Source organism: Astatotilapia calliptera, chromosome 20 (assembly GCF_964374335.1).
Source record: "Astatotilapia calliptera chromosome 20, fAstCal68.1, whole genome shotgun sequence".
Classification (NCBI taxonomy): Eukaryota; Metazoa; Chordata; class Actinopteri; order Cichliformes; family Cichlidae; genus Astatotilapia; species Astatotilapia calliptera.
In genome coordinates, this window is record NC_137441.1 from 31,448,664 (window position 1) to 31,475,793 (window position 27,130).

The 27,130-nt window shown below is 41.6% G+C and overlaps 1 protein-coding gene and 1 long non-coding RNA gene across 12 annotated transcripts in view; one reads left to right on the forward strand and one right to left on the reverse strand.

Moving 5' to 3' along the window:
- Positions 1-4,574: 4,574 nt before the first annotated feature.
- The window catches only part of LOC113013014 (forkhead box protein J3-like), an 81,344-nt gene continuing 58,788 nt past the window's right edge, over positions 4,575-27,130 (reverse strand). For 3 of the 11 annotated variants that reach the window (XM_026153528.2, XM_026153529.2, XM_026153531.2), the window contains 7 exons: positions 25,453-25,554; positions 20,489-20,761; positions 19,646-19,774; positions 14,565-18,132; positions 7,319-7,753; positions 7,069-7,177; positions 4,575-6,087 (listed from right to left, as the gene is read on the reverse strand). In XM_026153528.2, the coding sequence (XP_026009313.1) occupies positions 18,014-18,132; positions 19,646-19,774; positions 20,489-20,761; positions 25,453-25,554 (623 nt within the window). In that variant the 3' untranslated portion in view covers positions 4,575-6,087; positions 7,069-7,177; positions 7,319-7,753; positions 14,565-18,013. Of the gene's footprint in view, positions 6,088-7,068; positions 7,178-7,291; positions 7,754-14,564; positions 18,133-19,645; positions 19,775-20,488; positions 20,762-25,452; positions 25,555-27,130 lie in introns of all 11 variants that reach the window. The other 8 variants (XM_026153533.2, XM_026153534.2, XM_026153535.2 and 5 more) reach the window with 6 other exon arrangements.
- Positions 14,807-19,401, forward strand: LOC145423345 (uncharacterized). Its single transcript, XR_013904389.1, has 2 exons — positions 14,807-14,948; positions 19,172-19,401. It is a non-coding gene; the product is annotated as an uncharacterized LOC145423345 (long non-coding RNA).

Sequence of the window (27,130 nt, forward strand, 5' to 3'; positions counted from 1 at the left end):
CTTTTGTATCCCTGTGTTTATACTTTCTCCACTCCAGACATTTTATCGGGGAAGAAAAATAATTTAGTCGGATTAAATTGTGAAGTGATTTTGTAATTTATACATTTAAGATAAACATGTTTCATGACTCTATTCATTGGTTTAAACTTGGAGACAGTATTTAAAACAAGGGATACTTAAATGAGTTCATGTAGTAAATGCAACAGCTAGTTTGTGAGCTATAAGGTAAGCCAGTCTATTAGTCTAAAATTATTGAAAAATATTTTCTTTTGTATGTTTTGTTTTTCCTTTACTGTTAAATACAGTTTTCTGTTAGTCTTTGTTAAATTTACTGTGCAAAAGTCTTGATCCATCCCTCATTTCTTGATATTTTGCAAGAAAACTGGGAAATAGATGGAGCAGTTCATTAAAAATGCAAACATATATGGAAGGAAATACAGTGTATATATTGTCCAAAAACAGAGTTTGCATGATTCTAGCAATGTTGAAAGTTGGTGTTTGTTATGACCAAAAACTACTCTGTCTGAACTTTCTTAGACAAGCTTTCTTGTAATTTGTGTAAGTAGTTTTCATGAATAATTCTCCAGGCTTCTTTAGATTGATGCTGTCTTTTGTTCTGTTCTCTGTCAAGATGATCTCACGTTGCTTCAATAATGTTTAGGTCTGGGGTGTGGTGATACCAATCCATGACTGTGTGTTTTTCTATCAGGTAGGCTTTTACTACATTAGTAGTGTGTTTTGAATCATTGTCATACTAAAAAAATGAAGCCATTGTATTCCATGGTGGATCAAACTCTGACAGTACTTTTCTGTGTTCATAATTTCAATTTTGACAAGATCACCAACACCACTGGCAGAAATTAAGCCTTAAACAATGACAGAAGCACCAACAAGTTTTGCAGACACTCACTGCTGTACCGCTCTCAGGATCTTCTCCGACATATTGATGATAATTTCAATCAATCAATGACCCTAAAGTTAGGGCATCCACTGGCTATGTTATGCTGTTGGGAATGTTTGAGTACTATAAATCGTATGAAAGTTGTACATTGTGGTCCTGATTATAAAAGGAAAATTTTCTATCCTGATAAGGTGAGCTTTTTTCCACAATAACAACACCTCTGTCTACGGGGTAACTCAGGTCAGCAAATTCTCTGATGAGTATGAAAATTAAGTTAAGTTGAGTGTTAAGTTCTTATGGTCAAAAAATGGAATAGAATATTTTTTTATGTCAAAAGGTTGAACATTTGCTAATATTTTTGATGAGCGATTAAGAAAGTAAACTAAAGAAAAGTGTGTCCTGTGCAGCAGGAGCCAGTTTGTGCCAATAACACTGTGCACAATGAAACCTTCACCATCATACAAGGCAAAGAAGGAAAGAGAAAGACGTGTCCTACAACATTCTCATGTATCAGACAGATTACTGAGCAGAACACTGGTACAAAAACAATAAAGGGTCTCTTATAGGAGATGCATGCCACACACCCAGACAAAGACTTGCCTGTAATCAGACAACATGTCACGTCACTCGGACCAAATAAAAATTTTATTGCTTCGTGTTGTTGCATGCCAGATGTTCAGTGAAGAATATGTAAATGTCACACACAAGTACAAACTGTGTGTAAAAACTTGATCCTGCACACATGTGCATGTAACTCCAGCCCACTGTATTATATCTTGTACTTGCACACATCACACTTACATGCTAATAATCCCCTAAAGTCCATATAAAGCATGTGCCCTTCAAAATCACAGCCCCGATTTGCTTTTGCATGCAAACACACATTCAGAGGTCACACTAAACCCCATCAAGGAGCATGCTGTGTATATATAGACACCGTACACACGTATATAACTCATAAAGGCACATACAGCATCAATCTTCTACCTGCTCTACTATCTCCACCTCTTTGTGAAAGCAAATTCAGTTTTCTCCTGCATTATCCATAATATATCTGACTACACACACACACTGTTTCTGCATGTCACTCAACTTTGAGCACCCTCTCTTTAGTTTTCCACCCCCACTTGTGGGCCCAGCTGTCTGTGCCACTCAAAGGTCTATAGGCTGACATTTTTTCATGACATCACAAACCCCTGAACACTGGTGAACCGTAGGATCGTATTCATTCAACTCCAAGAGATGAACACTGCAGATGCACAGGCACTTATCTGAGAGTACGCTCATGTTTCAGCTGACATTTGGCAAGAGGTAGGTCACAAGCCAACCAGTTCAACTAACTACTGGTAAAAATTTAGTGGTCAGTAAGGATAACTGAAACCTGTGCACCATTACCACAACACATTTTACTGCAAGACTGTATCATGTAAGTACCAATTATAAACATCTATTTTCTTCCTCTTATCCAATTCAGGGTAGCAGGGGGCTGGAGACTATCCCAGCTGTGAGAGGCTAATACAGAGAGACAACAACCGCTCACACTCACGTCTTTGGACTGTGGGAGGAAGCCACCCGGACATGGGGAGAACATGCAAACTCCCCACAGAAAGGCCCCAGGTAGATGGTGGAGTTGAACCCAGGACCTTTTTTGCTGCAAGGCAAGCGTGCTAACCACCATGCTGCCCGCAATTATAAACAGTATAGTGACATCTTTTAAAAAAAAACAAAAACTGTTATACGTTAACAGTGTTTTATATTTAAAAAAGAGCTGTCAAATCTCATTAATGTTACCTAAACACTTTTATTAGTTCCCTTCCTTTTCCGTGTCTTTCTGTGTGGCGTGCTGTGTTATTTAACTACTTAGATAAGTGAATCCCAAAATGTTGATTCTGTTCATCTGGACGTAGCGTTTTCAGTGGGAGAAACGTTTCGTCACTCATCCAAGTGACTTCTTGAGTCTCAGCTGACTGCAGGTTTCCCCAACCTTAAAAACAGCACATTTGCACAATAACTGAAAGCAGCCCACTGAATGAACAATGAGTGACGAAACGCTTCTGCCACTGAAAACGCTACGTCCAGATGAACAGAATCAACCTTTCGGGGCCATATAAGGTAAGCAGCTTCGCTTGTAAACAGCCAATCTAACAGAATCAACCTGGTGCTGATTTTCAGGTTTGTATTTAGAAATTCTTTTATTGTTATACCATCTGTGCTTCAGTTGTCCTGTTAGGATTACATTTTGCTGACCGAGCCAAACATGATCCCACAAATAATAAAGATAATCAGTTTTCTCCTTTGTGGACTACGTCGCAAAAACAGGCAGCTCACAGTCAGCTATGAGTGATCTAGAGTGATCTGGCTGTCGCAAAAACAAACTCACATCCAACAGTCTTAAGTTTAGGCGAAAGATATCGCCGTATCCATCTGTCCGCTAGAGACGAATGATTTCCTCCTTCCTCTCAGACAGATTTTCAGTTATCCCCCCAGACGCGTACAGGAAGGGGAGGCGGAGTGGGAGGGGGACTTTTTGTAGTGACTAAAACCTGATGACCACATTACTTGGATTTGGTTAATATATGAAACCTGTACAGTCCAGACGCACGCAGTGTGCCCACACAAACACAAAGCTCACATTTATGCCTGCACGCCATACAAACAGTCGGATGATACACAGACCTGCGTGTGCTGCTTCAACCATGCGTCATGATGACTTTGAGTTGGACTCTCTCTGTAAATGACACACTTTGATTGGTGATCTTAACAGCTGCCTTCCCTGAGACATTCTGCTGCTGGATGACTGTTATAATGCTTCTAACATGTGTTCATCGGCACAAAGTTGGTGATTTAGATCTCTGTTATTTCTTTGTGTGTGTGTGAGTGCACATGATCAGGGCAGGGGCCCACCCAGGAAGTGACTCCACCTTGTAGCGATGTACAGAATTCTCCCTTGCTGAAGAAGAGAGCAGCTTCACAGCCACAGCCCATAGGGTCTCCATTTGCCCTTCTCAAAAGACTCCATTGTTCCCAGAAGTCTGAGGCAAGAGAGTGAGCTAAAGAGAGTTATGAAGTAGCCGTTGGGGCAGAGGCTGGGGTGGTGGGTGTTGGGCCGCTGCCTAAAACCACACGGAGGAGAGGTTGCCAGAGACAGAGCATCTCTGTGCGGCTCACAGCCTAATGTTGGAGCCTTGCCCCAGCTTAACAGCACCGTATGAAAAGCCCCGCAACACGGCACAAAAAAACACACCTAACTGTCAGAGGGCTCAACAGACCCAATGATTCAAGGCCATATGGTACTCCATATTTGGTTCTGTTTGTGTGCTTGCTAATAGGGGCTGTTTTTTTCTTTTTTCTTTTTGAAAATCTGAAGCATTACTTAAACGGGCCAATCACAGTGGGCAGTTGGACACTGCCCCCGGGGAGGGTCGTTAATAACGTTGGCATTTTGAATGTGGAAACAGAAAATAAGTGTCATGTGATTTTAACTGTCGCAAGTATTTTTCCAAGTTAAGAGTGGATAAAGCTCTGATAAAGAGTAAATTCACTCGGAGGCGTTTCCAAGCCATCTATATGATCATCTGCAACTGATAGGATCCGAACGGGACAATAAACAGAAAAGAGATATTTTCCAAAGACAAAGGGCAGCTTTTAGAGAATAATTTAGTACAAAAAATACTGTGTTTTAAATTGTTTTTATTGAAACAGTATGACCAAAAGCACTGCAATTAAATAAACGTTTTGAACGAATCAGACGGCACAAATTAAAGACTCAGAAGTGATAATATGCAGCAAAGCAGAAGGGGTGGGTGGGACGAGGGACATGTATCGTTGCAAACATTTGCAGTGTCTGAAGCTTGTTCATTAAATATTACACCACTCATTCAGTGCACATATTAAATACGTTTTTAAAGCAAGCAGGGGTAAGCCGAGACGTCATTATTTGTACATCCATGTGACACACTCTTGCAAAAAAAAAAAAAAAAAAAAAGGCATAACTGCCAAACACTTTGCACTAAAACAAAGTGCAATTATAAATTGTCATCCTATGCATGTGATCTAGGGTCAGGTCAACTGAAAAGACTGGATGGCTGTTCTGGTATTAACAGAAGCACTGTCAAGACAATGTCACTGCTATGTCTGGTAACCAAATGTGCGAGCCTTTATAAGCTAACGGGCCAAGTTGTTTGTTTTGGAATGGGTATCAGTTTAAAAGTACATTCAATTCACATTTTTAATGCACTTCCAAAAAAAAAATAAAAAAAATCATCTTAGCTAGCTAGAGAATACCAGAGACAGTGGCACAAACCCTTCTGCTAAATTTCACAGATATGTATTAGGTTTTTATATGTAAGTGTTAAACTGGGCAGAATGTCACGTTACTCTTGCAAACGAGGGGTGTCTTTTCGTGTCTGATGACCCTCAGAGCTCACCAGGGCCAGAAGCTTCATCCAGTTGGCCAACCTATTAGGGGCTGCATGACAGCATACTCTATACCGGTGCTCGTGGGTGCTTTAGCCACAACAATAGCCTAAGGCTGCCTGTACATAGTGTACTGCATATTCCATAATATTAAATGCCTAGCCTATGCGAGTGCAACATATGAGAGTAACTGAATGCAGTATAGTCTTTGTCTAGCACTGTATATACATCCAGCAAAATTGGCAACAGTATTTCTTGTTTTCTTTCCTAATCCCAGCCTCCTTATGTCTTTGATTTGTAAGTATTTCTAATTTTTATGTCATTTTTCTTTCTTGGTATTAATCTAAGTCAGTCACTAAATCGCTTATGTGGAGGACTTACCCCTGTCTTGTCTTTTTTCTACAAAATGCATTTGAAAAGCCTGAAATTCTTCCTGACATACTGTTGTCACCTTGTTTTGTTCTCTTTAACAGCTCCTCGGGATCAGGAAGTTTGCAGGGGCAGGTGAGGATTTTGGCTCATGTACCCCTCTTGTGTCACATACATGCAATATATACATTAAAAAAATAAACCCCCCACCCTCCCCACCCCGTGCCCCGTGCCCCTCGCCCCTCGCTTTTGTTAACACAGTCCAGAGAGCTGGTTAGGTTTGCTTAGTTCTGGCATCGCGTGCTTGTTTTTAATAATCAGAAATGACGTCACAGTTCAGTAGTTCAGAATTTCCAGAACTTCGCACGGTCCCGCTGCTTTGTAGGCTTTTTCCTCAAGGTCTGTGGGATACAAAGAGAGATCCGGTCAGAGATGGAAAAGATTTTTTTTATATGATTGGCAGTTAGGGTTTATATTATTTTAAAGTTAATTCATCGGGGGACTTGTTAAGTAAAATTAGATGGTGAACAAAGCTGGGTTTTATGCATAATTCATAGATTACGCAGCTTCAAAAGTTGAATGGAGTTAAAAAAAAATACACAATTTTCAATTTCTGTGAAAAAGTTTTTTTGTGTTTTTTTTTTATTTCAAACGGTACAATAACTAAAGAAAATCTGATTATTGGTTAACTTATTAAAAAAACAAACAGATGGCGATTGCTCTGGTTAGCAACCCTGTTTCTAATGTACAAAGCCCCTGTGTTTCTAGGGATCAAATCAAGTTGTTAACACAAAACCCCTCTAGCTGACGGCCATGGGCCATGTAGACCGATACTAAGTCAATAAACAAGCTCATTTTAAGGCCACTTGTCACCATGAATGCTGGATTTTCCACCTAGAAGCATGGGACTCTATGTCAGCAGACAGAGGAACAACTATGGAGCCTTGTCAGTAGCTCTTGGGAAAAAGATGGCTGTAAATAGGTGTGTGAGGGGTTAAAATGATTAGCTGAAGGGGTAAAATAGAAAACTTTACAAAGACCATAACACTCTGCTTTCTGCCAGGCTTTTTGTTCCTTGCAGACCTGTGACACAAAAATTCGCCATCATTATTTGCAGTAATTATCATCATATGTTCACAGGGGACAGAAAACTGTCACTTCATATGGACTTGATCTACTTTCAGGAAGGAACGTCTGTGTTCACATGTGCTCAGGAACAATTTTGATTGAAATGCTGGTTTGGGAGAATTCGTAGTCACCTTTTCTTTCCTATGTGACTTCATTCTTGGATGGTTCAGTGATGACTCAGTGCCCAACATCTATGTAACACTGCCATGGATTTAATCTTTGTGCTTATGTACATGCGGTAGTGAGTTACTTACGAGTATTCGCCCATCCTCTTCAAGACAACAATCACCACTGCTGTGATGACGGCCACTGCCAGCAGGGCGCCGACTACAATGCCCACAATCTGTCCAGAGCTCAGGGCCTCTGTTAGATGAGAGTTAGTGCATTTAGATCCATAGTTAATATATTTAAACAGCAATGGTTATTAAGTGTATGTTAGACTTATTAAGTGTCACCATTATATCTATTCAAACTGACCTCTCCTTTCTCCCACACTTTCCTCACCTTCTGTGTCCTCCTCAATGATCAGGTCAGTGGTTTCTGTCCCAACAGGGCCCACTCTCTCAGCAGTGCCCTCTGTGTCAGCAGGGATCACTGTCCCAGTAGGGCCCATTGTCTCAGTGAGGTCGTCTGTTTGGGACTCACTGAGTACTTGCTCAGTGGACGATGTGGTCTCCTCAGACGTATATTCAGCGTATTGGGTAGGTGTATTGGGAGCTTCTGTTTCAGTGACTAGGGCTTCAGTTGTAGGCACAGGCACACTCGTATGGTCATTGAAAACGTGTGTTGTAATTTCGAAATGGGCCGTAGTTGGTACAGATGGAGGATGACTGGTGACAACAGTGGTAGGATTAGCCTCTAGAGCAACACCAGGTGTGGTTTCTCCTTCTGTAATGACCACAGATGAATTGTGAAGTTCTGTAGGGTCTGTAATTGGATCTGGGGGGAGGAAATAAGAAATATAAGATCAAAAACAGGCCAAACATTCAAGGCAGAAAGCTGTTTAACCCAAGCTTCCCAGGTCACAGGTTTCCATCTATCAAAATTTGTTTATTCACTATCACAGAGTGCTTTCTCGATGGGTCATTTTTGGCTTTCTCCCTGTGATATCGATGTCTCTGCTGATTTCTTTAATTTAACTGTGAAAATCTCCCAGTATTCAAAACTCATCAAATTATAATTTATTTTGGGTTTTTTTATTTCTTTTTTTATTTATATCTTTTTCCAGTTAAGTTAAAAGTAAGTTCAAGTTTGAAAAACAAGAAAGGATGTTTTTGGTGCAGCTAGGTAAAATGCACCCAGGTACTGGGGTTGTACTGCTAATGCAATTCCACCTGATCACGAACTTTTCAGTGATGAAAAACGACATGTTACAGATGTTGCTTTGAATACTAACAGATAAACATCTGGCTTTTGTTAACACTGAGTATTAGCCTGATGGACCCTAGCATTAAATATTCAGGACGGGTGATTTTAAAACCGTGATCGTGCACTTAAAAGAACCCTGACACATTTTTGAGACTGATATTGATATTTGATCATTTAAAAACTCCAGTCAATATTTCTTTCTTTGAGAAGACACACACAAAACATAAGCAGGTTTCCCTAACATGTATTATCTGCAGTTATTTAAGAGTGCTTACTAAGATAATATCACAATTCAGTTGAAAAATAATCTTGTTTTACAGTTTCAGCAAGTTGAGTGAATTACTCGTTTACGCTCTGACAGGCTCTGCGTGGATCAGCTGGTTGTGCGCACCAAACATGGGGCGCAAAAGGGAAGTTGAGGCATGCCCTCTGATGGACAAACCGTGCAACATCAACACTCATGTTTGAAGGGTGTTTCTCATGTCACTTGCTTTCATTTACTGGCCGATTATAAATGCAAATACCGACATATCGGTATCTATGTTATAATACCTTCATCATTAACCTGTGCATTAGTACATATCCAACACTCAGCAAGATGATAGCTCAAGTAAAAGTGGACATTAAATGTTGTTTGTTTAAGCTCTGTTTTCTTTGTAACTTCAGAGCACAGTTGATTGGCATGTTCATGCCGTGGAAGTTTGAAAGGCCATTGTCGTTTCAACCAAATTCTTGTTTGACATAATTCAGCAATGTTTCAGTTCAATCGTCCTATCTGTAGCCTTTCACTTTATCATTGTTAGCTAAAAAAAAGAAAAAAAATACCCGGTCTAAGACAATGACGAACTTTATCGTTGTGAGTCAAAATGCGAAGTTTATAACAATACCAGTAAATAAATGGACAATAGATCTGCCTCCGTCTGTGGGGATGGGTGAAAATGTGAAAAATAAACAGCGTTAATGTTTAGACGCTTCACTCACAACATGATGTCATTACTTGACCTTTCCCCCTTCTCACACTCCTCGTCTGTCTCATACCGGTTCTCCCATCATCAGCACTGTATCAGCATGCACACCCCACCCATTGACTTCATATAATATGCATCCTCCCTCTGTTCCCCCTCCCCATCCCTCTATCCGGTCTTCAGGGCCTCGTGTTTGCGAACTTGCATGCCACATGCTCTGACTTATTTCCTGTGGAGGGAGCCACTGCCGCATGTGTAAGCAGAGCGCAGGCAGGCTTGTTAACCATCAGACACTTAATCCGTGCAGTCACAGGAGGGTGGGGTCACAGGGAGAAAGCATGAAAGTTTCTTTGAAAAGGTAAAAAAAAGAAGACGATATGCAGTTTAAAACATCTGAGTTCATTTGTATTTCTGTAGTTTCATATGTTTTCTTGACTGATGTTTAATATCTAAAACGCACTTTGTCAGAGCTCAGAAGACCATCTGTGTCATGGTAGTCTCTTATTTTGTCCCATCTGTAAAAAACATGTATTTAGCGTTTATTTTGCCTCTTTCATGAGGGTCTGGACCACGAGCCGGCCTGGGCTCAACATGATCATTTCCCACCAATAACCAGAGCTCCATCTCCCCACGTTCAACATCCTCCCAGCCACAAATGAAACTCTAGCCTGGACAGCACCGTTTCAAAATTAAGGAGGTAGATTTCAGCGTGGCACCAAAATTACAGTCTGCGCCTAACTTTCCACTGACAAGCTGCTGGCCTGAAGTTGCGCCTTTTTCTTTGGAAAAAAAACCCCCGATTAAAAGCTATTCATCGCACAAAGCCTCCTTACTGCAGAGAGCAAAAATGAGCTTCTGTGCGAGTCTTCCAAACTTAGCTCCTGACATCATGCTCTCTCCAGCTCCGTTTTTGTCCAGTTCTTCTAAATACCTGAAATAATAGAGAATGCTTTACCCAGGGTAAAAATAACTCTTGAATGGCTGGGGTTAGTCTACCAACCGGTGCAGCACTGTGCTGCCTGGTATGTTCATTAGCAACAGGCGGGGGTAAATATAACAAAACATTTGTTCCCACTGAGGAAGACTATTGAGAAGGGGGTTTACTAATGGCGACTCAGACTGTTTGTTTGGAACGTCTGTAAGCGATGATAAAATGGTCTGTGCTCCACTGAGCGTGGCTCTGTGCTACGTGTAATCACTCCCTCATTCTCCACTACCAATTGTTTCATTATGTGTACAGTTCCCACAATTAGCTCTGAGTAGTATTTCCTCCCCACCGTGCTAGCCCTTCTGGGTTAATGCAGCTGCATTAGTGAGTAACACAGTGACTTTTAACGGCTTACATACACTCCCCCCTCCTCTCCTTTTAATCTACTTCTTCACTATCGTCGTCTTCATAAACCAGACTCCCTGAGGATAGGTTTGTTGCTGATGAAACCGCTGAGAAGGCTGAATCCTTGGAGAGAAAGAGAAGGGGGGAGAGAAAGCAGCAAGGGTGGAGGGGGAGCTTTGAGGGAATGGCATGTTTCAAAAGTGAGACGCCAGGGAGCACCCCGTGTCCCGTCTAGAGTGCTTGATTTCACTGTGAACATGGCGTGTCTGCTTATAGCAAGATGTATTGCGTGTGTGCAACACATAGGTGAGCTTGTGTTCATCCTCAGTGGGCAAATGGACAGACCTAGAACAGGAAGCCTGACGCTGCTACAGTTTCTACAACTAGTTTTAGTCTGACTCTCAGTCAGTTAAACGATGACTGCAAAGTTGGATGCTTTGCTTTTTCTCGCGAGTTTCAGTGTTTGATTTAATTTTGACTTTTTTTTTTTCCTTTTTAATTTAGTTACGTTTCAGTTAGTTTCCAGAGCTGCTCTTCTTATTTCAGTTCAGTGTTTATCATTCTGAACATGTTTACCTTTAGTTTCGTTTTTATTACTTTCAGGGTCAGTTTTAGTCGGTTTTTATTGTTGCGTGGAGGGCATATGCCAGTGGCAGAGTTTCTGCAAATCATTATAGGTATTACTTTAAGCAGTTGACTCACAGTCTTGTAAACATCCAAACCCTCGAAAAACACCTCCATCAGCCCCTCATCAGGCAAGCTGTAATAACAAATTTTACCAAACTGACAAAGAGTTACACTAAGGATATTTATTCAATCTATATATAATTTAAATTTTAAGGTAAAAAAAAAATAACTCCAGTTAGTTTTCATTAAATAACTAAACTTTTTTTGGAAGCAGTTTTCTTTTCTTTTCAAACCTTCTTCATCATTGCATCGGTTTTCATGTCAAGCATGCTTGAAACATCATCCAGCGCCCCGAAAACCTTCATTCATGTTTGTGTGCATGTATGTGAACTTGTTCATTAAAGGGTTAACTTAGAGTAAAAAAAAAATAAACACAATTATTACTTAGTAAAACATAAGCTTAATAAATTATTTTGGTCCACCATGATATTTTGTTCCCACAATTTCCCCTAAAAAACTGTAAGTGACGCAGAAAATAAAAAACAGGACAGGGAGGGCGAGGTGAAGAAAAGGGCTGAGTGAAAAGCTGTAAAGGAATTGGGCAAAATGAGGTGAGAAAGAAATGGAGGGGGGAAGTTCACTCCTTTCTGATATAAATTAAAGCGAAAAAACAAAAGAGTGATGGAGGGACACAATAATATACAGCCAGAGACAGCAAAGGTGGGAGTACAGGCTTCCATTCATTATTATCACAATTAGCTGTCACTTAAGCCCCCTGTATGCACGTGTGTGTGTGTGTGTGTGTGTGTGTGTGTGTGTGTGTGTGTGTGTGTGTGTGTGTGTGTGTGTGTGTGTGCGTGCACGTAAGTTGCTAATTCACACTCCTGTGTGGGACAGAAAAGATCAGTGCACGAGATGTGAGGGAGTGTGTTCATCTTCGAATCTCAGGAATGTTTTTCGTGGTGTTTAGGGAGTAAAGTGTGAGCGATACAGACGCCCTCCCCATCTCACCACACCAACATGAGATGTCACATGACGTACACTCCCCTGCGAAACTAGTGGGAGTCATCTCTAAAAACACCGGGCCGTGCCATGCAGTGCACGCTGAGGACTTTTTGAAGCAAGAGTGGAATATTCTCAGCCGGCCTTATCGCAGATGCAACACAATGTGCGTTGAATGTGTGTCCACATTCATTTTATAGCCACTCGTGTTTTTCTCCTCCCACTCTAACTCAGATAAAAAAGACATGCAGCAGGTCCCATCTGGACTCTATCACCAGGGGCAGAAATTGGCACTACATCAAGTTGGCCTTTAATCTCGGGCATTACAGTTTCTCACTACATTGCCACAGCACAATGAACCGGAACAGGCGTGATGTTAAACGAAGGGAACACAAATAAACAAGTTACGGTGCATTATCATGCTGAACATCCAGGCTTGCATTTCCTTTCTCATGTTTTCCATGTCTCACAGAGGAAGTGCAAGGCTGGCATTTGTGCCTTTTTACTTGTTGAGGATATGCACATAAATCTTGGTGTTTTTTCTAATCTTTTTGGAGCTGCTACTGTCTCAGTTTCGTCAGGATAAGGGCTTGGTCTGGGATAAAACAGTCTCCACCTCCCCTTTCCTTAAACAGATGAATCTTTCTCCTTAGGGAAATTTTTGGAAGTATGGAAGTATTTTATTTATTTATTTATTTATTTATTTTTACATTTTTATTTTTTTTTTTACATTTTTTCTTCTCCTAATTAGATTCAGTTGGTGTGAGAAGTCCTCGGACCTCGTGGTCTTTCCTTACGCGCGTGTGTCTCATACTTGGAACAGGAGCGCAACATTTGGGTCATTTCTTCAAGCGGGCTCGGACAAAGGGCATTAACCTCTTCCTTTGGCGGCCAGATGTGAATGGGATGTTACTGGCCAAGCAACTGCAGACAAAACTCATAAGAAGGAGACGAGGGGCGGGGCGGGGGGAGTAGCAGCGAGAGGGCGGTGGTGGATGATTGTACAGGATGGAGATGGGAGTTAGAAAGGCTCCATTTGTGAGGTATGAGTGGGGAATGACTGATTTCCTTTGTATTCTTAACAAGAACAGGGAAGACTTTCTGAAAACTTCAGCAGTTTCTTCCTCAGTTAAAAAAGCAAACCCCGCCATAAAACGGGAGAGACACACAGACCAGGAAAAGCTTGTCGTGTAACAATAGACCCATCGCTTTTTGTGCATCCTGTGTTCCCCCAAATCTGAGGGTTACACTCATGAACCTGGACGAGAGAGAGCTTGAGAAAGCTGAAGGGCTGTTAAGAGACGGTGGTGGTTGGGGGGTGGAGAAGGAAGGGGTTATTTTAAGTGGTAAAGTTTGCAACCCCACCAAAGATGGGTAAATGCCAAGGGCTGGTGTGCTGTACATGCTAACAACACACGGGTAAAAGAGGGTGGGGCAGCTCTCAAAGTTCATCACGTCTCTTGCTCCTCTCTCATCCATATGACCCTCTTAAATATAGAGCCTCCCACTATTAATACACCCACATAGACACAAAACGGCCCTGCCCTGCCCTGCACTTTCCTCGGGCTTCAGCCACAACTACTGGGCAGAGAGTGGCTGGTCAAGGCAAAAGAAGAAAGCAAGGCAAAGAAAGACAGAAAGTTAAATGATACATGCTGTGAGAGCGACTGGAGACAAAGCACAGATGAAGGGGGGAGAAGAAAAACAGAGGGAAAAAGGAGAAAACAAAATCAAGTGCAGCAAGAGAGAAATAGGAGAATCAGGAGTAAAACGAGAGGAAGCACAGGATAGGCTTTCGGATAAATATGTACGGTGTATGTTACAGTTTACAGCCCCCCCCCCCTGCACATGACCACAGTTTTTGGGACGCTTCCAAAGGATATTGCTTTCTTCTCTTTTGGCTGTGCCAAGAAAACTACAGACACGAGGCACCAGAGCTTCTTGCTATTACATCATATATTTTTTCCCCCCATGCTTGCAAAAAAAAAGAAAAAAAGAAAAAAGGAGACAACAGTGACAGCGAGGGAAAAATACAGCAAAGCAGGATGAGGTAATTTGTTAAAATGAACACGGAGCATTCATATGAGCTGATCCCTCTTTGTTAAATTAACACCTTCGCTTTTCCAATCACTGATCTTTGGCCAAGTTTGGTGGATTAACCGCAGATGCTGGAAGAAATATTCTTAGATATTACACAAAAAAAGTGTTAGTTATTTAAGTGTTTAACACTTGTGTATTTGCGTGTAAACAAACAATCGCATTAACTTATTAATGAATACAAATGAAACCTGGACCATTTCCCCCCTTATGAATCCAGCCTGCAAAGTGTTATTGTTCAATCGGCAGGGATTAAAGCAGACAAAGAGAAGTGTGGTGAGGGCACATGGAGGCAGAGGGAGAGAGAGAGGACATAGTGTGCTAACAGTAGGATGGTGATAGCTGAGAGTTCACTTACTTGCACTTGTGAAGGCGCACAAAAGGCCAACAAGGGCCGACAGGAGCAGCAGCTGAACTTTCATTGTGTCAAAAAAAACTCTTCTCCGCTCTTCTCGCCAGTCAAAACCCACAGAGACGTCCCCAGGGGCACAACACCGGAGACCTAACACACACCAACCGGCGTCTACGGTAGTAAAATGTTGAGGGATCCAAAAAAGGTCAAGAATGAAAATAAAGTCTTTGGCCGGAGGAAGTTTGGGAAAGCGGTGGGTTGAGATCCTTTCAACTTGTGGAGGTGAATGTGAACAGACTCGGGCTGGTCGGCGTGGAGGAAGAGAAAGAAAGAGTGGTGGAGGGATGCAGACAGGACAAGAGAAAGAGAGGAGAGATCTGGCCACTTTGGGTGAGTGCAGAGAGAGAGAGAGAGAGGGAGGAATGGCACACGGCAGGAAGGAGAGAGAAAAGAGGGTGCATGTGAGTGGCTGAGAGTGGAGGAGGGGTGCTGGTACTGGTTGTGGTGGCGGTGGGCTGGGCGGGCTGAGGAGCAAGGGGCAGGTTGGATTGGGAGGAGGGTGTCTGGATAGGGGCAGTAAGGTGGTTTGAGCCCTCGTGGCCCAGCCCCATGTAAACCTCCTCTTGGTCCACAGCCAGCAGTACTCCTGTTTGCAAACCCTGCGATATCAGCAGCATGCACACACTCACACATGCCAACACATGCACTAGGTGATACAGATAAATACACACTTATTTATCTAGACAAGACAGGCACACTAAACTGCAACCGGCTGTCTTTTACAATTAGAAAGCTAAAGCAACAAACTTTCCACATGAATGAATGGAAGAGATGTAAACAAAGGTTTGGGTTGTTTCAAATAATCCTTAATCACAGGAGTTAGGAGCCAAATCTTTGGATTGACTAGATACTACCTGTCAAATATTTAACAGGATTTAAGTAAATATGAGCAAACACCTGGAATTCATTTGTGCTGATCTTCTAAAACATCAGTTTTGCTCTATTTATAAAGAAAGTGGCAGTGTACATGGGTGGCTGATAGACAGCGGGAGGAAAGAGCGCTTTCTGGACCGCTTTCCAATGAAAAGAGGCCATAAATACAGTTAGAACACTGTGTGACGGTGTGTCGCAGGCAAGCATGGGTGGTCTGCCTAGTTTACATGCAGAGGAGGGCAAACAAACGGTCGCCCGGCGCTAGGCTGACACCTGTTGGACAACAAGCCGCGAGGGCCAAAACAGCACAAATAGGCTCAAACTAAAAACTCAGAAGCCACTGTCACATCTTCCTGCACAGCACAGCAACATGCACACAGCATTATTTCAAGATTTCAAACATGCAAACAGCTGATAAAATAACGGTAGCAGATGCAAGGTTATTGCAGTAAAAATGGTCAATGACATTTTAATAAACACTAAAACAGATTTGAACCGCTGAACCGCCATACATACACAGGTTACTTATGACACACAAAAATGCCAACGTTTTTTTTTCCCTCTTTAAATCACCTATTTACATTATACTCAAGCTATGTACATAATGTTTCTCCTGGAAGAGAAATAACAAAATACCCATCTCCATTTGCCATTTCCTTTTTTTTTTTTTTTCAGTCTGCATTTTTCCAGGGCAAACAGAGAAGTGACATACTGTTATTTACAAGGACAATTACACGCAGACATACAAGATATATATATATATATATATATATATATATATATATATATATATATATATATATATATATATATATATATATATATATATATATATATATGCTGGTCACGGTAATACAGCATTTAATGGCAATAATAAAGAGTATTTATCTTGTTTTTTGTGTTTTTTTTTAAACATTACCTTGTTTAGACCACCTGAACAATCACTGAGATCTTCCAAAAGAGGAAAAAAAAGAAGAAAAAAAGGCACTTTAAGGTCTAATATTTCACCGTGGAAAATAGGAGACCTTAAAGTGTGAATACAATGAAATTCACTTGTTTCCCATGTGTGTTTTCTTTCTTTTCTTTTTTTTGAGCCATATAAAGCTAAAGGAAACTGGAGAGGACTATACACACACCTGTACATACACAAAATTAACATTAACAACAAAAGCAAAACAAAACAAATGATGTTGAGCATCTTGTTTGATCTTTACTTAGACAAAGCATTAAAATGTTCCCGGTTATCATTTATTTTAGTCTAGATGCTATCAAACTTGTTGCTGTGCAAAAAACTGCTTGCCTTTTCCCAAATGAGGCATGTTAGAAATCAAGACCGAGCTGATCCGCAGGGTCATAAATGATGTGCGCTTTTGCCTCCCCTTCAGTTTTATCTCTGAAAACTATATAAGTTAATGCTGAGTCACGCGACGGTCTGATTTTCTTTTTGATCAGTGACGTATATTGGCTCTACTAAAAGGCTCATTCTGTTACTCAGCTTATTACAGCTGACAAATGAAGACTTTTATCCATTTGACCAGAGTCCTGGGCAACGCTAACATTTAGCCAACAGGATTTGAACACTGACAGCACAACACGACACACAGTTAACCTCACATTTAGGAGATGTAAAGGGCAGAGGTGTGAAGACATATGTGGACATAACACCCTGAGAACATGACACACTAACCTGCTGTTGAAAGCGCATACTGATGACAAGTTTGCGATAAAATAGGCAGAAGAAATTTACAGCTAGTGTCCTGTATGACAGAAAAAAGATAGAGGAGGAACAATTTGTGATAGATGGATAGAAGCTAAAAATACCTGTTTTAACCAGCAGGTGGTGCCCCGACTCTTGATTTAGGTTGAAACGTCCTTAATTTTGTCCCCAAACTATTATCCTTCTCACCACATATGTAAAGTAACAACGAGCAAAGCAATGCTACAGTGAAGAAAGGATGAAATGTCTGGATTTGCTCAGTGTGTGCAAAAAATAAAACAAATTTGATGGTTTTCTTAAGACAGTTTGGGGAGAGGACATCTTTTTTGTTCATTCCAGTCACAGGCTGGGAAACGTTGTAGATCACGGGACACGAGCTGCAGCGGGATGCACATTTAAGAGAAAGAAAGCAATTCAAAGAAGAACTGACAACACTTTGGCGACTTGCAACCCTGTTGGCACAACGGGGACACAACGAGAGACAATTTGGAGCGTTGTCGCTTTGGACGAAACGTGTTTATGTCTTGGCTTCGTTCGACACAGTCTCAGTCTGTCCCATCTCCATTTTTCCATGATTGTCTTTAGATTTAATAGACCACTTTTATCAGAAAAAAAAAGGCCAGCGTGTTTAGAAAAATCACTTCCCATCTTGTTTTCTGTTGGATTGTCTTCTGTTTTGTTACACAGGTGAAAGGAGCAGGTCAGTCAGTTTCGTACCTTATGTCACTATCATCACACTTTGCCTGCATCTCCTTATTAATTTCAAGTCTTTTCCTTCGTCGCTCCCTTTGACTGACGGCTCAGTCTAGACGATGGAGTCCCAGTCAAAATCATCCTGGATGTCGTCGGCAGCGAGCATGCGCCTCACCTGAAAGTGTCCCGGAGGCAGCGTGTGTTGTTGCTGGCTCAGCTGGCTGTGATGACCTGGATGTATAAGAAGATGATAATTACATCTGAATTATTTCTTTTTAAATATGTGAGTAGGACAAAGAACAGCTGAAACTAAAAGTGTCTAAAACACAGCTAAAATATAGGAAAAACAAGAAAAAGTCAAAAACAGAGAAATATACTGTCAGCACATTACACCACGTCTTAAAGTGCCCTAAATAACAGGTGATCATGACATGGTGACTCATATTAGTGAGTCACTGCAATGAATTTTAATGGTTACTTTGAAACTAAAATGCATATTGGATACTATAAAAACGCTCAGTGTATCTTAAGAAAATTATAAAATTAATGTATCAGAGAGGTGTTGATGCAACTTTATGACGAGATACTTCAGTATGTGGCAGCACTGTGCTGCATTAAGTGCCTTCACAACAATATTCTGAGCTACAAATGGATCATTTTCTGGGGAATTAAAGAAAATTTATACTAGTTTTTCTACTGGTTCACTTCATTAGTACTCGGTTAGACCACCTTCTGCCTTCAGAGCTGGCTTAATTCTTTATGGCATGGACTCAACAAGGTGCTGAAAACATTCCTCATAGATTCTGGTCCAAAGTGACAAGACAGCATCATACAGTTGCTTCAAATCCTGCAGCTGCACATCCGTTTAAGTACAGTGAGCTCATGGTCGCATTCAAGAAATCAGTTAGGAAGACTATGGTGATAAAATAATGCTCACTTGTTGCTAAGATTCACAAAGTATGCCAATAAAATATCCTGAACACTAATGCACTCCATCACCACCAGCCCCTACCACTGATACAAGGCAGGATGGATCGATTTTGACCATCCAACTGTTCCAGAAAAAAACTCATTGTAGGACGTATAGGAGTGGGAACTGCTGTGGTCATCTCTTGCTGCGCCCTCAGAGATGGAAAACTTGGTTGTACCGAGTGGTTATTTAAGTTACTGTTGCCTTCCTATCAGCTTGAAGCAGTCGGACCATTCTCCTCTGACCTCTGGTGTGACCAAGGGATAGACAGAGCTCACTGGATATTTTTTTCTTTTTCAGACCATCCTCTGTAAACTCTCAAGATGGTTTCATGGGAACATCCAAAAAGATCAGGAGATCCTCATCGACAACCACGCCACATCCAAAGTCACCTAAATCACCGTTCGCCTCCATTTCTGGTGTTCAGTTTAAACTTCAGCAGGTTGTGTTGAGTTGCTGATCTGTGATTGGCAGATTTTTAATTCTATCTCCTAACTTTATGAAGAGAAATACAACATTTAACTTTAGTTCAAGCTTCCCTATTTAATCAATCAGAAGTGTGTTATCCAGTTTAAAGTGTGCTATTGCCAAAAATCTCTATCTCTCTCTTGCTCACACACACACACACACACACACACACACACACACACACACACACACACACACACACACACACACACACACACACACACACACACACACACACACACACACACACACTGCCTCTGTGTAAGCCTCCATATACACCATGTATTTCTCCAGGCTCCTCCTGACCTGTTAAGAGAGCGATGGGAGAGTCACCTGTCATGGTGGGAGCAGTGTTGCTCATGGGAGGCATGTGAGGATATCCTGGTGGGCCCATCAGAGAAGAAAGGTTTTGTCTCGAGTCCATGTACATGTTCCCTGTGGGAGAATAGACAAAAGGGCAATGACTAACTGTCAGATTAGTATCCCGGCTTTCACACTACTCGTCTTTGCAGAACACAAGCTGTTATCATGGGCGCACACAATTTTATTGTCGTTTTATGCTAAGCCAGAGAAATCCAATAGATTCTGCTGCCACTCAGTGGATTTCCCTCTGGTGAAATATTCCCCCATCTTCATATCTTTACTTCAGTTGCCATTAAACTGACAGACTCCATAATTTTGCTGTAAATAGACAACGAGCCAACAATGACACAGCGAGCGGAGAGACTGGCAGTCAGCTGAGCTCCTGCCTCCATCCCGTCAACTAACAGCAGGAACCATTATTTTGCTAATGGAGAGTTTTTTGGGGTTCCATATGTTATTTTAAGTTAACATACTTTCTTTTTCACGCTTTTCTTTTCTTCTGACACATGAGTGGAGTCATCAGATAAAAATAAATAACAGCATTTTATTGTAATGTTTGTTTTTTTTAACAGGATACTGCGGTGTTAATAATTAAATAACAGAACAGCAGTCCAGAGTACGATGCTGCCATGTGTGCATGTGTGTAAAGCCCTGTGCACATATAAAGCAGCTGACTTTCCAGGTCTAAGCTGGTTACTAGCAGAAATCTCAGCCTCTGGTCCCAGATGCAACAATCTAATATACTGCTATCCTTATAGTACAGGATCCTTGGCCCGGCAGACTGACCTGTGCTGATGTGTTGATTATGTGGGTTGTGTTGCCCATGCTGATTGTGATGGCTGGGCTTTGGATGCATGGCCCCGTGCGGCTGAGCCGGGTGCTGAGGAGCAGACGGCGGCGCTGGATGTTGGACCTGAGGTTGTGGGTGGGTGGCGCCCTGAGGGGGGATGACCCCCGTCGCCATGAAGAATTGGTTAATGGAGGAACACAGGTCAGCCATCTGGGCAGCATCAAGAGACCAGTTGCTGAGCTCCGCCTGTCGCATGCTCTCCTTCAGACCTGACAGAGAGAGGAAGCAAAGTGCTGTGACTGCCACGCACCAGAGCTTTTACTGCTTCAAGATGTGACATCGTTTCATGTACTTTATTTTATTGTTTTGATTTGTTTTTTTACAGGTAAATTAATGCACGAGTTGTTAATTTGCATTTGTTCAGCTTGTTCTGCCAGACAGGAAAAAAACAAACAAAGAAAAAACAGAAAAAGAAGCGATATAAGAGAAAACCTATTATTAAATTAAATCGATATGCTAAATATAAAGGATGCAAGGCCAGCACTGGTTTCTGTGATTTTTTTTAAACACGGCAAAAATGAGTCTCTCATTTCTGTGGGTACAAAAATTTCACTTCCTTCACTACTTTACTGAAAAAACAGACCAAACGTTGATGTTCTCTAATAGATGCTTTCTTCTTAGCAGCACTTCCACTGCCAAGAAATACCCGACATCCTCTAAGTGGGTGGTGATTGACTAATGAATAATTTTAAACATCAGGCATGCATCAGTGCTTATCAAATCGAGTAAATTGTATTTTTTTGTGATGTAGTGTAATTCCCTTGGTGTTTTATCTAATAAATTAGGAATATGTTTATAGAATGAACATACAGGCTCAATTGTAGTCGCACCTGCAGGAAAAAAAAAAATCACAGCATGCGTTTTCAAATTTTGCATGAATAAAAAAAAAAGTCAAAGGATTTCCAGCCTGACACACCGGATCATCACAGAGGCACAGGTACAGGGTTCATAACGGGACTTCTATGGAGTAATCCAAAAGAAGAAGAAGAAGCGTCGGTAGAGATGCACAAGAAATTGATCTTGCAGGGGTGATCACACCTTTCATATAGGGCGATTGTGGCTCAAGAGTTGGCAGTTCGTCTTGTAATCGGAAGGGTGCTGGTACGAGCCCCGGCTCCGACAGTCTCGGTCGTTGGGTCCTTGGGCAAGACACTTCACCTGTTGCCTACTGGTGGTGGTCAGAGGGCCTGGTGGTACAAGTGTCCCTAACCCTCTGTAAGTGTGCCCCAGGGCAGCTGTGGCTACAATGTAGCTTGCCATCACAAGTGTGTGAATGTGTGTGTGAATGGGTGGATGACTGAATGTAGTGTAAAGTGTTTTGGGGTCCATAGGGACTAAGTAAAGCGCTATACAAATACAGGCCATTTACCATATACACCACTGACAGGGGAGGTTACACTCATTCTTTCTTCATCATCACTAACCCACTGTTAGTGGGTGGGAGATATCAGGGAGCAAGTGAACATTTTGTCCTCAAAGTTGATGTGTTAGAAGGAAAAATGGGCACATGTAAGGATTTGAGTGAGTTTGACATGCGTCAGATTTTCTCCAACACTGCAGCTCTTGTGGAGTGTTCCTGGTCTGCAGTGGTCAGTATCTATCAAAGGGGTCCAAGGTGAACCAGCGACAGGGTCATTGGTGGCCAAAGCTCACTGATGCATGTGGGTAGTGAAGGTCATAAAGTTAGACCTGATCAGTGTATACCGGCTATGATACTGTTCCCCTTAAGCCTTAAAAGCTTTAGAAGTACATTTTTACAACTGTGTCAGAAGCCTTTGATTTATTCACCAAATACATTATTTAATATTTATGTGGACTAAAACACTGATAAATAAATACATGTGGATGCTTATGGGAGAATATTAATGAGTCTATGATTTAAAGGTGTGGACACCACTAAGTCACTGCTGGGAAAAAATACAAATGTATTTTTAATAGTTTCATCAGCTGATTTAACTGCGTACAAAATGTCAATTCTTTAATAATTCTTGCTTCAGTATCTCAGACATCCTTGTAGCTTCATCATTTAATGCAATCGAGTTTCATCACTGTAGATTGTGACATTTTAAATTCTGAAAATAGGAAATTTGGTATTTGCAGAATCGTAACAGTGTTTTAAAATTAGATGTAAATTCTTGACCACAAAATAAGTTACAAGTTTCCTTTAGACTCGCTAATTATATTGAGCAAAATGTACAGGGTGGGCCATTTAGATGGATACACCGTAATAAAATGGGAATGGTTGGTGATATTAAAGTCCTGTTTGTGGCACATTTGTATATGTGAGGGGGCAAACTCCTCAAGATGGGTGGTGATGGTGGTCATTTAGAAGTCGGCCATCTCGGATACAACTTTTGTTTTTTCAATAGGAAAAGGGCCATGTGACACATCAAACTTATTGGTAATGTCATAAGAAAAACAATGGTGTGCTTGGTTTCAATGTAACTTTATTCTTTCATGAGTTATTTACAAGTTTCTCTTTGTTCACAGCCATTGACATGTCGAAGAGGTTAACACGTGAGGAGCGGATCGAAATTGTGTTGATATCTGGTGAACGCAGTAACCGGGTCATTGCAGCAGATTTTAATGGAAGACACCCTACGAGACCACCCGTCTCCCATGCTACAGTCAGCAAACTGCTTGCTAAGTTTCGTGAAACTGGTTTAGTGTTGGATTTGCCAAAATGTGGACGCAAGAAAACTGTCACTAATGAAGAAACATCAGTGGCTGTCCTAGCTTCATTCAGCAAGAGCCCACAGCGTAGCACTCGCCGCATGTCACTGGTGAGTGGCATTAGTCGAACATCCCTTCGGCGGATATTAGCTACTCACAAATGGCACCCTTACAAACTCCAGCTACTGCAGCATCTCAACGAGGATGACCCAGATCGGCGCACAGAATTTGCAGAATGGGCAAAACAAAAATTGGAACACGACCCTCAGTTCATGCAGAAGATTTTGTTCAGTGATGAGGCAAACTTTTATGTGAATGGTGAAGTTAACAAACAAAACCACTGCTACTGGTCTGACACTAACCCACATTGGATGGATCCCTCCAAGACTGTCGGAACAACAAAAGTGATGGTTTAGTGTGGTATATGGGGTACAACGATAGTGGGTCCATTCTTCATCAATGGAAACCTCAAGGCCACTGGATATTTGAAATTGCTACATGATCATGTTTCCCTCTTTATGCACTGAAGCTGGCACGTTCCCTGAGTTTTTCCAGCAAGATGGTGCACCACCACATTATGGGTGCCAGGTCCAAGCATTCCTAGATGAACAGTTTCCTGGAAAGTGGATTGGTCGTCGTGGGCCAGTTGAATGGCCCCCAAGGTCTCCCGATCTGACCCCCTTAGACTTTTATCTTTGGGGTCATCTAAAGGCAATTGTCTATGGTGTGAAGATACGAGATGTGCAGCACCTGAAACTACGGATACTGGATGCCTGTGCTGGCATTTCTCCTGCGGTGTTGCTATCAGTGTGTGAAGAGTGGGAGAAGAGGGTTGCATTGACAATCCAACACAATGGGCAGCACATTGAACACATTTTATAGGTGGTCAGAAACTTGTAAATAACTCATGAAAGAATCAAGTTACGTTGAAACCAAGCACACCATTGTTTTTCTTGTGACATTACCAATAAGTTTGATGTGTCACATGGCGCTCTTCCTATTGAAAAAACAAAAGTTGTATCCAAGATGGACGACTTCTAAATGGCCACCATGGTCACCACCCATCTTGAGGAGTTTGTCCCCTCACATATACTAATGTGCCACAAACAGGACTTTAATATCACCAACCACTCCCATGTTATTACGGTGTATCCATATAAATGGCCCGCCCTGTATTTTCCCCCTTCTAAATATATCATTTGCAGCATCAAAAATTGTAGTTAACATATCATTTTTTGTGATATTTCTCCTTAATATGTGTCACTCTACATGCTAAACATTACAGCAAAAAAACATGCACTCCTTCATGACTTTTCCCAGACAACTTCTGCAGAACTTTTTCTTACCACCGTCAGCAAATCACGGGTTGAATAAGAAATAAATTATTTATCATCCATCACCGTGAGGACACATCCAGCACAAGAATCTCACTACGGTTTACTGTCACCGTAAGTTTCAAAACCTTGAAACTACAAACCGTCTTTTGTTCTGACGGGATGCCTGTTCACATTTAAAACAACGCAGAAGACGCTGAACTGAAATCACCTCCTCTGGTATTTACCGCTTCCAAAATAAGACAAGCTCAAGCTTCCATTTTTCAAACGTGAAGACGGATATTTTGCCCAAAAACACATTTGTATGGCTCGTATGTGGCGCCGACAGAGACAAGAGGCTCGGTCCCTGCTGTTTGGAGATGAGCCAGAGAGAGTAGAGGATGGCATTACGGCGGTGTGAGAGAGGTCAAGCGTTGCAGAAGTAGAGAGAGAGAGACAGTAGCGGTCTGTGAGCTACAGGACCAGCCGTCGTCATCAATCGCGTGTGGATGTTGCCGGCTTTGTGCGCTGACCGTGATAAGAGGCTGTTACTGAGCCGGGACCTAATTGGATTATTCACATCATACAATTGGGAGGGAGCGAGACAGCTTGTGTGTGTCTATGTGTGTGTGTGTGTGTGCGTGTGTGAGAGAATAAGAGTGGGAACCTCTCAGATGCAGGATAATGACTTTTATTAGGGCAGTACTATTACCACACTGGATATTATAACACTGAGCCTCAGGGCGAGTGCATATGAAAGCACAGAGAGGAATCACAATGGTTTAATCAAAGCAGCTGATCGACATGATACGCATTTTATCAATTTTCCCCGTGTTTAGGCGGGCCGCGGTAGACAGCTTTATCAGTGTTCATTTCATTTGTCCACACTGATGGCAGTTGTGTGTTTGCGTTACCTTGGAATGGGGAGAGGTCTACGTCAGCCCAGTTGTAGCTGGTAGCGATGCGGCAGCTCTCCTTCAGCCAGTCCAGGTTGGGGTACCAGTCTGATGACATGACTGACACACACACACACACACACACACACACACACACACACACACACACACACACACACAGACAAACATCTCTTTAAAGAAACATTTTTCCAAATGTTGCAAAAGACAACCTGGAAAAAACAAAGGATTTTCACACGAAGCAACGAGGGTAAGAATCAGAATAATGTCCCATATTAATGTCATTTAACATGCATGTCTTTTTTAACTTTTCTGAACTGACTTTGCAAGGTGGCACTATTCTTACCCTGGAGCATCGCATTGTAAAATAAAAAAGGAATCAAATTCAGAATTAAAACATCTAATAGATAAAATATAAAAAAAATTTTCAAAATAAACCAAACATGGTGTCTTTAAATTGCGTGTTTCAAAAGATTTCTCCCAGATATAAAACAGCATTGGTTATCTGCAGTGATACTGAAGAACACAACACTGTTAGATGATCCCAAACTGGTAAACTAATTCACTTTAAAAAGATCTGTCTGTTCTGCAAACAGCCACAAGGTGGCATGAGTTTACACACAAAAAGAAAGACAACAAAATCCAGTCATAGCTTTGCTTGTGAGGCAAAAGAAAGAAGATTCTTTTCAGCGCCTTCACCACCACAACCCAAACAACAATACATTCTCAGGCCGTGGATCAAAGACAGAGAGGTTGCTTTCATTCATCCTCAGCTTGGTTGTGGGGAATACTAACCTAGATAAATAATGTCTAAATAGGCTTTTCCACTGGCCTGAGAGCTCTCTTGCAGAGACACGAAGAGAAAAAAAACACACAAAGACTGGGAATATGAGTAGGAAAAGCCTCGTGAAGATTTGGAGAAGCCTGTTTGTATCAGCTCAGCCTCATAAAAATCAAACACTCTGGGACCTTATAGAGGAAAGAATACAATACAAATCCAATGCCCGCGTACACAGATGTGCCATTCTGATGTGTTAGGTGAACTGCAGTTACACCAATGTGGCCTTGGAAATCGCAATGTTGAATCAGTGTTTTGGTGCGCCTATATATGTGAAGCTATACTTTGAGCTTTGTATGGTCTTTTCAGGAGAATTAGAAAAGCAGAGAAACTGGAGAAATAGCATTGGGGCTTTCAAAGTGAAAGTCTCGGTAATAGGAGGTCTTCTCTTCTACAGCGGCATCGGAATGAAAAGAACACCGGACAATATTTTCATAATTTTGTCATTTCAACCCTGAAGGTAGTCTCCCCCACTGCTAATCACAGTCACGCCAGATAAAAAGAAACATATTTTGATTTTATTTTTCTTTTACTGTTGCACATGTTTTACATTTTAAACCCATTTTCAAATGATAAGCAAACAACTTTATTATTTCTTTAACTGCCTGTTTCCCCATGTCTAAAAGCATCAAGCCATCCATTTCTTTCTTAACTGTTTATCTAATTTAGGGTTGAAGGGGCGCTGGAGCTAATCCCCAGCTGTTAAGACACAGAGTACGCCCTGCACACAGAGGCATACAATCGTACCTACAGCCACTTTAAAATCACCAGCTAACCTGACAAGCATGACTCTGGATGTAGGTGAAAGCCGAGGGCACAAGGGCAGCAGGGGGAACTTTC